Source organism: Rhinolophus hipposideros (assembly GCF_964194185.1).
Source record: "Rhinolophus hipposideros genome assembly, chromosome: 8".
NCBI lineage: Eukaryota > Metazoa > Chordata > Mammalia > Chiroptera > Rhinolophidae > Rhinolophus > Rhinolophus hipposideros.
In genome coordinates, this window is record NC_138054.1 from 67,857,726 (window position 1) to 67,871,985 (window position 14,260).

The 14,260-nt window shown below is 52.7% G+C and overlaps 1 protein-coding gene across 4 annotated transcripts; it reads right to left on the bottom strand.

The window, feature by feature from the left end:
* Positions 1–2,836: 2,836 nt before the first annotated feature.
* MFSD2A (MFSD2 lysolipid transporter A, lysophospholipid) lies at positions 2,837–13,855 on the bottom strand. 4 transcript variants are annotated; one of them, XM_081056948.1, is made up of 14 exons: positions 13,577–13,855; positions 11,997–12,128; positions 10,414–10,538; positions 7,448–7,571; positions 7,243–7,321; positions 6,855–7,012; positions 6,303–6,393; positions 6,083–6,204; positions 5,787–5,870; positions 5,130–5,213; positions 4,922–5,034; positions 4,355–4,498; positions 4,088–4,264; positions 2,837–3,306 (listed from the first exon to the last, which is right to left on the bottom strand). In XM_081056948.1, exons 1-14 carry the CDS (start codon positions 13,667–13,669, stop codon positions 3,243–3,245), a joined length of 1,590 nt encoding a protein of 529 aa, XP_080913074.1. In that variant the 5' UTR covers positions 13,670–13,855; the 3' UTR covers positions 2,837–3,242. The 4 variants fall into 4 exon arrangements, with proteins under 4 accessions (XP_080913074.1, XP_080913075.1, XP_080913076.1 ...); XM_081056949.1 differs by having other exon boundaries at positions 11,997–12,125; positions 13,577–13,839; XM_081056950.1 differs by lacking the exon at positions 13,577–13,855 and adding an exon at positions 12,451–12,512 and having other exon boundaries at positions 11,997–12,125.
* Positions 13,856–14,260: the final 405 nt, after the last annotated feature.

Genomic DNA, 14,260 nt, shown 5'->3' on the forward strand with positions numbered 1-14,260 from the left:
TTTACTATTTGGAAGTGCTGAAAAGGCTGCGTGAAAAAGACGACCTGAACTTTTCGCCAACAATTCATGGCTCTTGTATCACGACAATGCACCAGCTCACACAGCACTGTCTGTGAGGGAGTTTTTAGCCTGTAAACAAATAACTGTATTGGAACACCTCCTACTCACCTGATCTGGCCCCCAATAACTTCTTTACCTGAAGATAAAGGAAATACTGAAAAGAAGACATTTTGATGATATTCAGGACATCAAGGATAATACGACGACAGCTCTGATGGCCATTCCAGAAAAAGAATTCCAAAATTTCTTTGAAGGGTGGACTAGGTGCTGGATTCGGTGCATAGCTTCCCAAGGGTGAAGCTTCACCGCTTCGAAGATGCATAGTGATATTCAGCAGTGAGGTATGTAGCACTTTTTCTAGGATGAGTTTGCTAACTTAATTGTCCATCCTCATATGTTCATTTATTTGCCATTGGTCCCTACTGAGAATGTAAGCTTTATTTTGTTCACCACTCTATGTTCAGAGCCTAGCCAGTGCATAGCACATAGTAGGCCCATTATAAATATTTGTTCAATAAATGGATAGCCAAAATCATAGAGCCAGTCAATGATAAATTTGGAATTCCTTCTTTGCAATGTTGAAAGATATAGCCCCTTCCTTCCAGCAGGTGGAAGCAAAGCCACATCTGGTCTTTAGCAGGGACTGGGGATGTGAGGGGTATTTGCTGAGTGTAGCAGGACAATCAAGAGGGAGAGGCAGAGTTTTAATAGTAATGCTGGATCCAAGTATAGAGGAAGTCGAGACAGCACTTCTCCCGAAGGATGAGCAGGTACGAGCTGTCCAGAAGGGACCTGGAATAGCCAATAACCCAAGGGGTGTCTGGGATCCTAGACTGCTTTCCGACTTCCCTTACGTGTACCCAAACCATCCCGCAACCTGGGGGATGGGAGAGGGCGGTTTGTCTTTGAAAAGGAGAGCTATTTTCCATGAGCATGAAACTGGAGAGAGGCAAAGGTTTTCAATTCCAAATCCTCATTGTACAGTTGGGGAAACGGAGACTAAGGGAGAACCATCATATTGGGTCATTAGGAATTGGGTCTGGCTCACAAAGCCCTCTTGTCATAGCTCACATTTATTCAGCACCACAAGTCCCTCTCACCCCTCCATGCCTGGCCCTGGACTGGGGGTGGGAGACCACAATAAAGGGGGCATGGACTCTTGAGCTGCCCCAAGAGGCACAGGGGGCAGGAATGGCTTCAGAGAGGCGTGCTGGAGCCAAGACACATTGGACCTATGTCTGCCAGGGGGACCAGAGGCCAGACGTGCATTCCAGGTCCAGGGAGGTAGGCTGCAGAAAGGGCTGCATCTAGATCTGGGGCTGGCGAGGTCAGCAGGGGTTTTGGATTTCCTCCTGAAGGCAATGGGGACTCACAGAAAGGTTTTTAAACAGGAGAGCTACTTGGTTATCTTGGATAGTTTTCAGAAAAATGTGAGATCAAATCAAAGACAGAGACCAGTGAGGATGCTAATATAACCATCCAAGTGAGAGAAGATAAGACCTGGTAAGTAACTATAGGGATGGGGAAAAAAGCAAGCTTGAGTGGTTTAGGAAATTAAAAATATTTTAAGAAACTGGATTTGGTGGCTATAATTGACCGATTGAATTGATATCTATTAAGTGCTTGTTGGTAACACATTATAAATTTATAAAAGTGGCTTGGCAGGACTTCATTAGCAAAAAATGGAGCCCCACACGCAAAGTCAAAACCCTAGCCTAAAGAGTCTAAGTGCTTCTCTTCTCTGGACCTCATTTATACATCTAGAACATAAAGACGTTGGGCTGGTAGCTGCTGATCATGACAGCTTTGCTTTTGCGATTTTTGGAGGCTGGCTTACATGTGTGAAAGCCAGTGATATGCAGAGGCAGGCTCCTACCCGCTTGCAAGAGCCAAGTGTTAACTTTTCAGGAATTTTGCAAGATAGTACCATTGGTAACTTGAAATTGGCTATCATAGGAGTATTTATACCGTAGAAATAGGCAAATGCTACAAACTAGGCCTTCCCCCGGCCATCCTCCGCCCTTCCAGAGGTGGTTTTCACCAGCACCTCTCTTCAACACACACACACAGAGCCAGGTACATTCTCACCCTCCAACACTGTCATTAACAGTTGTGGAGAAAGAATCTCAGGTCTCTACGACCCCATAGGGCCTCAGTCCCCAGAACCTGCCCCAGCACAGCCAGGCCCACACGGCGGGAAGCACAGAGTTCTGGGCAGAGCAGACATCTGTCTCACAGTATGGTCGTTCTCAGACACAGGAGAGCAGAGGTTGCAGTCTCACAGTCCTGACATGGAGTCCCACAGCCCCAGAGCTAGATGCCACCCCTTCTGCAGGCCGCCTGCCTAGCCCTGGAATGCACGTTTGGCCTCTGGTCCCCCTGCAGTTCATAGGTGCAATGTGTCTTGGCTCTAGCACGCCTCTCTAAAGCCATTCCTGCCCCCCTGCCCCTTGAGGCAGCCCCACTTAGGTCACGCTTGGCTATTTGACAGTAGCCAAGTCCCTCTTGACACTGGAGCTCAGTGTCCTCATCTTTAAAGTGGGGACATGTCCTGACTTAGCAAGATGGTTTCCAGGATTAAGTGAGAACACCAGCAAAGTGAATGTAAAGCCTACACAGCGTGCCTGGTACAGGTAGGTGTTTAGTAAATGTTAGCTAACACTGTTATCACACCTCCAGACACATTCTCCCCACCCAGGGCCCCTTCGGCTCAGGGTTTCCTCTCACTATCTGAATTTTAGCACAGTGGCCAAGAACAAAGACAGAAACAGGCAGCTCCATTTTCTAGCTTTTATGAAAATTAATAACATTAATAGCTCACAGACATATACATACACACACACACTGCTATGTACACAGTCATTAAGTTATTAATTAGTCTCCATATAAAATGTTTCTACATTAGTGTCCCGGGCAAGGCCCGATCAGTCCTTGGCATATTCACAGTAGCAACCCCAGGGCTCGGCCCCATGTTCAGGGAGAGGAGAGGCAGGTGACTGTATGAATAGCTTGCCCCAAGGTGGGCACCATTGTCGTCCTGGGCCGCTTACTCTCAAGTCTTTGGCTCCCTTCCTGGCACCTGGAGACCAGCTGTTCAGTGAGCAGTCAAGCAGGTCTGGATTCCTCACGGGGCCTGGTGACACAGGCCCTATGCATGGTGGCTTCAGGCAACATCGGAGGTCCTAGAGGATGCTGGCCAGCTCTGTAGAATCTGTGTCAGAGCAGCCTGAACTGCTGGCCTCTTCCCTGCAAGAACCAGAGGAAATGGGTTGGAAGAAGCATCTTTGCCTCTCCCTTGCCCCTACCTGCATCATTCCTCATGGGATCTTGGCTGGGCAGTCTTAGACAGCTGTCAGCAAACCACGGGACATATATAGTTTGCTCGCTCCTACTCCCAGCCTAGAAACTGCTGGTTGGTTTGTCCACGCTTCTTGCTGCCCAAAACGTATCACAGGCCCCAGGACTATGCTCTGGCCTGGGCTGGCTGATGATCTGGCATGACTCACTCTCCTGCCCTCTGATCTCCTGAAAGGCAGGGCTCAGGCCACACCTGAGGTCCTGTATACCAGGAAAGCCATAAAGAATGCAGGTGGTGAAGTCAGAATGCCAGGGCTCAAACCCAGCTCGACCCTCTATCAGCTGAGCCAGTCACCCTTCCTGGTTAAGCCTCAGTTTCTTCATCTGCAGAGAGAATCACAGGACTCTGACACATAGGGTTGTTGTCATGGAGACCATGAATGCACTCCTTGAGAGCAGGGATTTTTGTTTGTTTCATTCACTAGAGCAATGCCTGCCACACAGTAGGCTTCCAATAATCACTTAGTAAATTATTCATTAAAATGTAAAACCATCCTGCGCAGTACCTGGCAGGCAGCTGAGTTTTCAAGAAATGTCAGCTGCCACTATTATAAATCAGCAGAGGGAAGGGGCAGAGGAGGAGCCGTCAGGGGAAGACGTGTGGGAGAGAAGTCTGGACGTAGTCACATTAGGCACCTGCTCCACCTCCCGGTCCCCTCCCTGCTCTCACCTCAGAGCCTGCAGGGCCTTCTTATTCTGCCGCCGCCTCTCCTCATCAATGGGGTACAGCTTGAAGAGCAACAAACCTAGCAGAATGAGGACTATGGGAGCCATTGTCACCAGCATCTTCAACGTGAACCTGACTTGTACCGGCTGGGAGCAGCCACGGGTCTGGTACCCAGCAAAGCTGTGGGACGCAATGGGAAGGAGAATGGTGAGGAGGGGTACGTAGGACCTACACCTGCCCAGCACTGCCGCAGGCCCCCACCCCACTCACTCAAGACTGAGGGTGGAGATGCCCAGTGAGACTCCGGAGGCGAACTTCGTGAAGAAGACATAGAAAGAAAAGAAGATGGGCTCGGTTCCACGGGAGTGCGGCTGCTTCAAGTGGAAGTCGTCAATGACGTCGGGCAGCATGGACCTACACAGAGTGGTGGCAGCCGTGAGGACCCACCCACCTAGCAACCCCAAATCCCCACTAACCCATTTGGCACCTCTGTGTCAATGAGAAGAGGAGGCCCCTGGGCACACAGCTCAGTGAGGAGAGAGAACGTCATGTGAATAAGAAACGAAGAAACAAGAAACGAAGGCCCTGCATGATGACGTATCCCCCCTGTGCTCAGCTGGGTCAGTAGAGTGCAGACCAGATTTAAGCCCCCGTTTCCCACTTGATTAGGATTTCTTGCACAGTTGCAACCTGTACAACTTTACTGGAAGACGTGCCCTAAAACCTGGACCTACAGAATGGCCTGCAGGTGGAGAAGCCGCCGTAGAATTCTCCAAGGAGCTTCAGAAGTGGGGGTGGGGGACTGGGGAACATACCCAGGTGTGCCTATATACTTACCAGGGTAGTAAGAAGGCGGCTGCTACACTGATGCCAGCTGCCACAGCTACCACGTATGTGACAATCAGGTTCCTCTCGATGAGAGCCATTAAGATGAGAAATGGCACTGCTGACTAGAGGAGAGGGGTGCAGAAAGATGAGTCAGCTGAGAAGCTCCCGCCAGCACCCCCCAGCCCAGCCGAGGTGCTGTCCCTTCAGCCCCACTCACTGAGATCCCAGTGTATACGGCTGTCTTCTTGCCAAACTGGGTTAGGAACCACTGCCAGAAGGGAATGGTGAATGTGGCCGAGAGCTGTGGATGGACAAAGTGGGTGAGGGAAGTGGGTTCGAGCCATGGAACCCCTCCTGCCCTTTCCAGGACCCCAAAGGTGCTCCCAGCCCTGCCTGAGAGCAGCCAGATGACATTATCTGGGCAGTGAGGAAGTTGACAGCCACCTTTGGTGGCTCCCAAGCGGGCTGAGAGCGGGTCCCAATCTCATCTTCTGCCTTCTCTGAGCACAACTGAGCCAAAGTTCCAAAGTTCCTGGCCTGCACCCCTTTGGTCTTGCTAGGCTCTTTACTTGAACACCTAACCGCAAACTATTTCTTTTTTTCTTCCTAGTGTCACTGAGATATAACTGACATATATATGTAACATTATATTAGTTTAAGGGTACAACATAATGATTTGATATATGCACCCAAACTCTTTCACAGTCCTACCTAAGTAATTGTAGGTCAGATCCAACCAAATATTCTGAGAAACCTCCCTCATCTCTTCATGACCTTGGGCCAGTCAGAGGATTCTGACTCTCCAAAGAACCATCTCGCAGCCTGTGCCACTTCAGCCCAGGCTGTCTATCCACCCATGGGGTCCCGCACGCACCATGATGGCCAGGAGGAGATTCTGGAATTCGTTGCGGAAGCCCAAGGTGTAGGTGCAAAACAAGGCAAAGTTCCCCTCCACCAGCTATGGGGGGGAGCAAGGCAGAGGGAGGGAAACACAAGGAAAGATGTGATTGGAGCTGAGTCTCCCAAGACATTACCCATGCCCCAGGGACCTCTGCTTACCCATCCCCCAACTCCACCTGTCCCTCAGGCTTATCACATCCTGAGTCCTGGGCCTACCCCATCCCAGGGCACACCCCCACCCCAGACTGAGCGTGTCAGGCCCCCACTCACCATGAAAGCCAGGGAAGTGAAGAGGAAGCCGGCAATAAGCTTGACATATGGGCCATGGCTCATGACCAGCCGGAGGCCCCGAATGTAGGATATCGGCTCAGCCTGCTGACTCTCGTAGGGTTCTGGGGGCCAGAAGGGACAGTGAAGAAAAAGCAGAGGTCCAGGCAGAGGGACAAAGCCATTTGTGCTGGGGCCTGCCCACCTCCCCAGGGCTTCTCACCTCTCTGCTCCCGCACACCTAGCACCAGGATGACTGCACACACAATGTAGATGGAGGCAATGACGCCTGCTGCCAGCAGGTATGCATTTTGCTATAAAGGGAGATAAAGGCAACAGAGAGAGACAGTCAGTGTGATCTCCTCCCAACTTCCAGCAGCTCCACTCAATGACTTAGACCAGTCCCTTGTTTTCTGGGGCCTCACAGTTTCCATCTGTGAAATGGGAGAATCATCCTGGGCCTACTGCAGTTTCCCAAGGCTGGGCAAAGTGCAGAGGAACAAAATGTTAAGCAGCCGGACTGTGGAGTCTGAGAGCAGGCAGTTCAAATCTCCCCCAATCTAGTTTCTAGAACTCACTAACTCTGTCACCCTGGGCAAATTGTGTAGCCTCTCTATGCTTCAGTTTCCTTATCTGTGAAGTGGGCACATTAACAGTTTGTATATCAGATGCTCAACATTTAACAGACACTAGTATGATTACTATTTTGGGGATGAGTACAAATTACCCCATCGTTCCTCTTTTTCCCAAACCCTTGCTCTGCCAAGGGCCTCACCGTTTCTCTGAGTGAGGTGGTGCTGTGTGTGCGATTGGCACCTTCCGAGGTCACTGCCGAGCCATTGGGGTCCTGGAGACAAGGTATATCCGCTTGGCCTACGATTTGGCCCTGGATCGCTGTGCCCAGCACTGTGCCCAGTACCTCCACAGTCATCCCTGAGCAGGAAAAGAAGGTCCTTTGGAGGGGACCCACGGCTTGTGGTTCCCAGGGAGGCAGGTCACATGGATAGATGCTCAATTCTAGCCCCAGGTGATGGTAGCAGCTCCAAGTAGGGTCGCTATCGGGTGGTAGAGCAGAGGGCACCTTGGACTAAACTCATGGCCTTGCTCTACAGGGGACACAGGCTTCCTGATGGGTAGGATCAGTGGGCTGGGGAGAGACTTACGATAAGCAGTGGCCGAATCCCGCTCACTCTGCTCTGTGCTGATGAACATGGTGAGAGCTGAGTAGGGAACGTGGAAACACTGGCATGGAAGAGAGGCCCTCGGCCAGTCAGACGATGGACAGACAGATGTGGCTTCGGGCACCAACCCTGAAGGCCCCAGGGACTGCCCTCACCCCTGCCCTGTTAGCCAGGTACCCATACTCACCGTGACCAGTGTCTCAAAGAGGCAATAGAAGAGCAGGTACCACAGGACCTGGACCTGTGGGAAGTCAGGCACAAACCAGATGAGGAAGTAGGCAATGATGGCCAGGGGCGTGGAGAAGATGATCCTGAGGAAGGGGGGGACACGTGTTATACGCATACATATTAACTCAGCCTTAAAAGGAAGGGGATTCTGACACGTGCTGTAACACACATGAATCTTGAAGACATCATGCTAACTGAACTAAGCCAGGCACGAAAGGATAAACGCTGTGTGATTCTGCTCTTATGAGGCATCTAGAGTAGGCAAATTCCTAGAGACAGGAAGTAGAATGGTGGGTGCCAGGGGCTGGGGAGTTATGGTTTAATGGGAACAGAGTTTCAGTTTGGGATGATATGAAAAAATTCTGGAGGTGGATCATGGTGATGGTTTCATAACCATGTAAATGTACTTAATGCCACTGAATTATACACTTAGAAATGGTTAAAATGGTCAATTTGTTATATATGTAATATATATAATATATATATGCACATATATATTATATATATATATAATCACAATAAAAAAAGTCATGTAAACAATTATGAGGTGATTAATAAAACTGGCTAAATGGGGACTAGGAGTATGGGGACACAATTCACAACCCAGTAGACAGGCCAGCCTTCACTGAGGTGCCATCTGTGCCAAGGCTTGAATGAGAAGAGGGAGTTAGCCCTGCAGACGTCTGAGGCAAGAGCGTGCCAGACAAGGGGGACAATCAGCGTAAGCCCCCTCAAGGAGGACAGGTGCCCAGCAGGTATGAGGAATAGCACGGAGGCCAGTGGGGCTGGGCTGGACTGAGCCTGGGAGATGGAATTAGGAGATGACGTTGGAGAGAAAATGGGTCGTGTGGGGCCTTCCAGGCCAGTGTAAGGACCTTGGTTCTATTTCCTAGGGTTGGAGTAGTTTGAGACTTAAATAAGTTGACATTAAAATATAGAACAGTGCTTGGGACACAGTGTTTGCTGTGATCATCACACCAGGAAATCTCAGGGGGAGAGTACAGGCCACAGACAGGGAGCTGTGGACCACGCTGGGCTGCAAATCAGACCTTAGGTCCAACCCTGCTGCATCTCAGCCTCCCCATGTGACCCTGCTGACACCCTGCCTCTCACCAGATGGTCTTGGGAATTCCAGAGAAAGTGTCTGTCAGTCTTCCTGGTCTGAAGGGGTTTTTAAATGCTGGCTGAGGGCACGTCTGGTCTAAAGCCTGGAAGAAGAGTGAGCCACAGGACTCACAAACCCGGAAACGCCCAGTCTCTTCCTACATTGACAGAAAGGGTGCCAGGTCCCAGGCCTGAGGAGGGGCCCAGGTGCCGACTGGTACGGACAGGCAGGTCACATATACTACAAGGCATTACAGCCTACAAGAGGTCCAGTGTGCCCTCAGACACAAGGGTGGAGGTACCACCAAGAGGTATCACCAGGAGTTACCACCCAGACAGGTAAGGACATGTACTAAATCAGAAACCAGCCTGAAGGGCCTCAGTAACTTCACCAAGCTGGCTGCCACACCTGCCCAGGGAGAAGCCACAAGGAGGGCCTCCCCTGCTCTCCCTCCCTGCCCTCCTTCACCCCTCCCAAATCCACGTGTCTCCTCAGAGAACAAGGGCGTCAGCCTTTGTCAAACACTCCATCCTCTCTTCGTAAGCAGCAGCGTAAGCAGCCGATGAGGAATGAAAGTGACTGGGAGTAACCCGGACTGCTGCCGCATTGGCCTGGCCAGAGCAGCCGCCTCCCATTGGCTGGGCCACATGAGGAGATGTGGCAGCAGAGCCCCGCCTCCCACAGGCTGCCAGGGAGGCGGGTACAGGGTCCAACCTCACGAGTGGCTCTAGCTGCCAGTTTGGAGCCCAGAGCAGCCTGCCCAGGTAAGGCAGGCTGTCCTGCCCCCTGGCCCTAAAGCCTGGATCAAAGGCCCTAACCTGGGCCTTAGCCAGGCACTGGCAAGATTGCAGTGGGAGGTGGGAGGGGGGCCTCGTGGGAAAGGAAGCTATGGGGGGCGGGGGCTGTGGGAAGAGCTTTGAAGGCCGGAGACCAGGTATGGGCACCCCTGGGGCAGGAAGGCGCCCACTTGAGCCTGGATGGGCTGGAGATAAAAGGAGTACGTCCCCCACCACTACCAAGCAGGATGTCCTGGAGGGAACCAAAGCTCCAGCCAGTCAGCCTGTGCTGCGTGTCTCCCTTTACTGTCTGATCTGTAGCACCGCCTCGCCTCAAGTTGCCAGATAGCCTAAGGCTGAGTACTGTACGCTTTGTACCAAGGGGCCAGAGGTTATGGGTCTGCTATCTCATTCTTGGTATTGCCTTCCACTCTTGCCCCACTAGGAGCCATCTGAAGGGGTGCCAAATTATATATTACTTAATATGTACTAGCCACTGTTCTAAGTACATTACATAAAACAAAACAGAACAAAACATTTCTCGCCACAACCCTGTAAGATAGGCATATTATTATCCCCATTTTATAGATGAAGAAACTCGAGGCTCAGAGATATTAAGTGACCTCCCCAAAGTTAAACAGCTGTAAGGAGTGAAGCTGTTATTCAAACGGAGGCAGGCTGGCTTCAGAGTGTAACCTTTTAACCACTATGCAGTACTACTTCTGCCACTATGGGGAGAGACTAAGTGGGAGAAGTTAGAATTCCAGCTTCACTGAAGGGAATGGACCTTGGGGAGCAATAGGGCCTGGGCCGGGGTAAGCTGCTCACTAACAATTTGGCCAGTCTGGGAATGAACTGGCAGGGTGTCCCATGGCCCTTGTCTGGGGCAGCTGAGGCCTCAACTGGGATTTCGACACTCAGGTTTTTGCGTCAGTCCTTCTTTTCACCCCCCAGCCTGTGACAAAACAGATGGAAAAAACGAAGGGTAGTAGACATACCAGAAGCCCTGCCTTCTGCTACCTCAAAGGAATCTTTTCTACTCACCAGGGCATAAGGCGGCCCAGACGGGTCCAAGAGGATTTGCTAATGCAGAAGCCCACCAGGGGGTCTGTGAAGGCATCCCAAGCTCGGCCCAGAAACAGGATGATGGAGGCATAGAACGGGTCGACCTGGAATGGGAAATAGGCAAAAGATGACCCCTTCATCTTTCCACTCACCTCAACCCTCCCTGGTAGGCAAAAGCAGGGGCTCCCTCCCCACTTCATCCGTGGTCTTGGCAGTCTATGCTGCTCCCAGGCCTTAAGCATCTCCACTTGCCTTGCTAATAATGACAAGAATAGTTCTCTGATTGCAGTAGCACTATGTGCCTCCTGAGAAACTTTCCCTGAACTGTCCCTTACATCCTCCCTTTCACTTGCCCTTGAAAACACTCAGAATGAATGAATTAGAATGAATCTGGAATATATCCTTGCCTCCCTTTCACAGCCCTGAGCCCCAAACCACCTGATACCAGAATTAGCATTTGCTGGGTGACTACAGTGCACCTCCCATCTGTATAATGGCAGTTATGATTCCTATCTTACAGGGTCCAGCTCTATCTTGGACGTGGAAAAAGGAACCTACAGATGTTTTTTTAAAAAGTGGCCTGTCACTACCCATTCAAGCTATTCCCTCCCCCCAAACCTTCTGGGCCTGAAGAGATAGTTTCTCTGGACTTTTCCATCCATCAAGGCCCTACTATTGCTATGGTTCCAGGAAGCTAGGAAACTGGTGGCCTCGCCCACATGGCGTCTCCCTAATCCGATTTTTCCAACACTAACACTCACTACAACATAGTTTTACACTTTAGCTGCAGGTTTCTATTATTTGAACTCGACGCAGGTCCAACCCGTGAAAGTTGCTTAAACACTAGCTGCTGAACAATGCCATTTGTGCTTTCTGGGGCTCAGTGTTCCCCATCTATAAATGGATACAACTAAGATGCCCTGCTTGCGAAGTCAGATGCTAAACAGACAAGATGGCCAATGTGTGAGCCCCAAGAGCTGTGGCCGTTCAGCGCCCCCCTCTCCTATCCAGGCAAGGATGCCAGGCTGCTGACCAAAGCTTCTCAAAGCACAGAGGAGCCCTGCTTCATCTTCAGCACCCCTCCCAGTCAAAGACCCTGGGTACTGGGGCACTGTAACTCAGACCAGCACTTGCAGGCCCCCTGACATGCCTATGCTCCTCAGGTGAAAATGGGTTGCACTTCACCCATATGCCTGGAAACACCCACCAAGAGAGACAAACCAGCTAACTGCTGTCCAGTTGGGGACATAGTGTACCAGTCTCTTCTAGGAACAACATCACCAGCGGGCTTCATTCTCCCTCACACCACCGCCTAACCCTTGCCAGGCAAGGAGGAGTTGCCTGACCTTGCCAGCTAAGACTCCTGGGGTGGATAAACTCCCCTTCTGGATACTTTCCAAAGCCTTCTTATTTCTCATCCACTGTGACTCTAAGAGGCAGCAAAGTAGGAATTCCCAGTCCCATCTCACAAATGGAGAAAACTGAATCAACCTACCCGGGAGTCCCTAGTCTGTCCCACCTCGGGATGCTGCAGGAGCTCCTGGCGGGCTCAGTACACTCACCTGTGCCACATCCAACAAGTAGATCTGCAGGAAGAACCCCAGGGCACAGCCTGTCACCTGGTAGGGGGCCCCCCCAACGGCATAGCAAAGCTTATTGCAAATGGACAACTGTTGTTTCTTCTTTGATTCCTTCTGGGAAGAAGAGAAAAAGATGAAAAGAGATCCACGATCCTGGCCTCCACCCTAGAAATTTCCAGAGGCAGGACCATCCCTCCAACCAACTCTGGCAGGAGGAACAAGTCTGCCTTGCCCTGTTTCCACCCAGGGAGACTTCCCACAAGAACGGTATTCTCTGTTCTTAGGAACCTAGAAAAGGGGAATCCATACTGAGAAAGTTGCCCCTAAGCTACGGCCTCCACCCCCCCACCCAAACCCTCCCCCCAGATTCTTATCAGCCCACCATCCCTAAAAAACTCCCCCCCACACACACACACACACAAGGCTTCAGCCATACTCTTTTCCAAGTTGGAAGAGCAGCATGTTCCAGCAGCGGACCTGTCCCCATCCAGCACCAACTGCCACAACCTGAATATCCTCTTGCTGCCAAGAGCTTCCTAAGTCCAGCCCCAGTTCCTGCCCTGGTTCTGAGGCCAGGACCCACCTGCCTGCTGGGTGAGGGCCCTAGAGAGCTGTAGGGGCCTAGCCCGGCTGGCTGCAGGCACAGCTGTTCCTCCATCTGTCCCAGAGTGTCCCTGGCCCCTGTAGGCAGCTAGAGACTCAGGCAAACCCAGAAGCTATCCTACCCTCCTCAGCATCTAGGGAACCTTGGAGGGGGGAAGAAAGGCCTCTAGGAGGAGGACTGGGCTCTCTCTGCATGAGGCATCGGGGAGCTTGAGGTTGCCCAGGGAAAGGAGAGATTACTCATTCATGGCAGCAGCTTAATTGCTTACCCGGGGTCCTCCCAAGGATCAGTTCATAAAATTAAAAGGAAAGGGCAGTCACCTCCCAGGCAGAAATCTATTTGCTGGGACCCCTCCTTGGGGCCACCCGATTTCATTCGGTCCTTTATTATGTCCAGGGAGCTGGGGACGGCCCCGAAGGTCAAGACCCACCAAGCGCGGGCGTGAGCCCCAACACCCACTCGCACACAAACGCCTGAGGAATGCAGCTCCTTTAAGAGCCGAGCCCTTGTTCTTATGAATGAACTTGAGCGGCCCTCTCAGAGTTGAGGCTGCGAGCGGAGGCGTGTGGGGGTGGAAAGCAGGAGGTGAGAAGTGAGCAACCAGGGGGCGTTGTCTAGATGTCTGGGGTCTCCTGCCCTCCTAGGGTCGCCCTGGCTTCTAAGCCGCGCGTCACACAAGAACGGAAACCAGCCAGGGTGCGGAGCCCGGCACCGCGTGGAGCTGCCGGCGGCGTGGCCGCTCCGCGGAGACGAGGAGTGGGGTGGGCAAAAAAGGGCGCCCGCGTCTACAAACCTCCTCCATCAGCCCCTCGCCCCGGGGCACCTCGGGGCTCCGTCCTGACGCCGGGCCCGCCTGTGCGGGGTAGCCCGGGGTGTCCCAGAATCGAGCTGACGTCTCGACGTCCCCATCAGCCTGCCCCCCGCCCCTTCCCCTCCACCCGGGGTGCCAGGCCCTCACCTTCACTTGGGCCGGGCGTTCACCAGCTTGTAGGATGCCTGTGGGCAGCAGCCCCGCTGCGGACCCGCTCTCGGCGCCCTCTCCTTTGGCCATGACCCGCGGGCCACGCCACCTGGGACCGGGATGCCGGGATGCTCCTCTGCTCCGCCGGCCTCCGCTCCGCCGGCTTCCGCTCCGCCCGGGCTGCGATAGTAGCCGCCGCCGCCGCCGCCGCCGCCGCCACAGTCACCACAGTCACCACAGTCACTACTCACAAGTAAACCAGGCTGGTCCGCGCACACTCCCGGCGCGCCCCCTCGCGCTTCTTAAAGATTGGGCCCCGCCCTCTCGGATTCGGCCAATCCTGGAGCGCTGCTGCCTCGCCTCCAGCCAATCCGCTCACCCGCCGGCCCTCGAGCCTGCCAAACCCGCCCCCGGGCTTTTTTTCTTTGGAGCCACGTTCTCAAAGCCTGGAGCGGGTATCCCGCCGCGATTGCTCGACGCAACCCGGGAGCAGGCCAGACCCACCTGACACGAGGAAACTGAGGCCTGAGGCTGAAAGTGACCAGCCAGTGGCCTCCCAGGGTGAGTTTTCCCAGAGTGCAGCCCTACACCCCATGACTTCTGACGCCCAAGCCTAGCAAACGTAGGGCTCAGAGGCCCACCACCCCCTTGAAAATCTGGAGTCAGGGTGAGTCTCCCTCT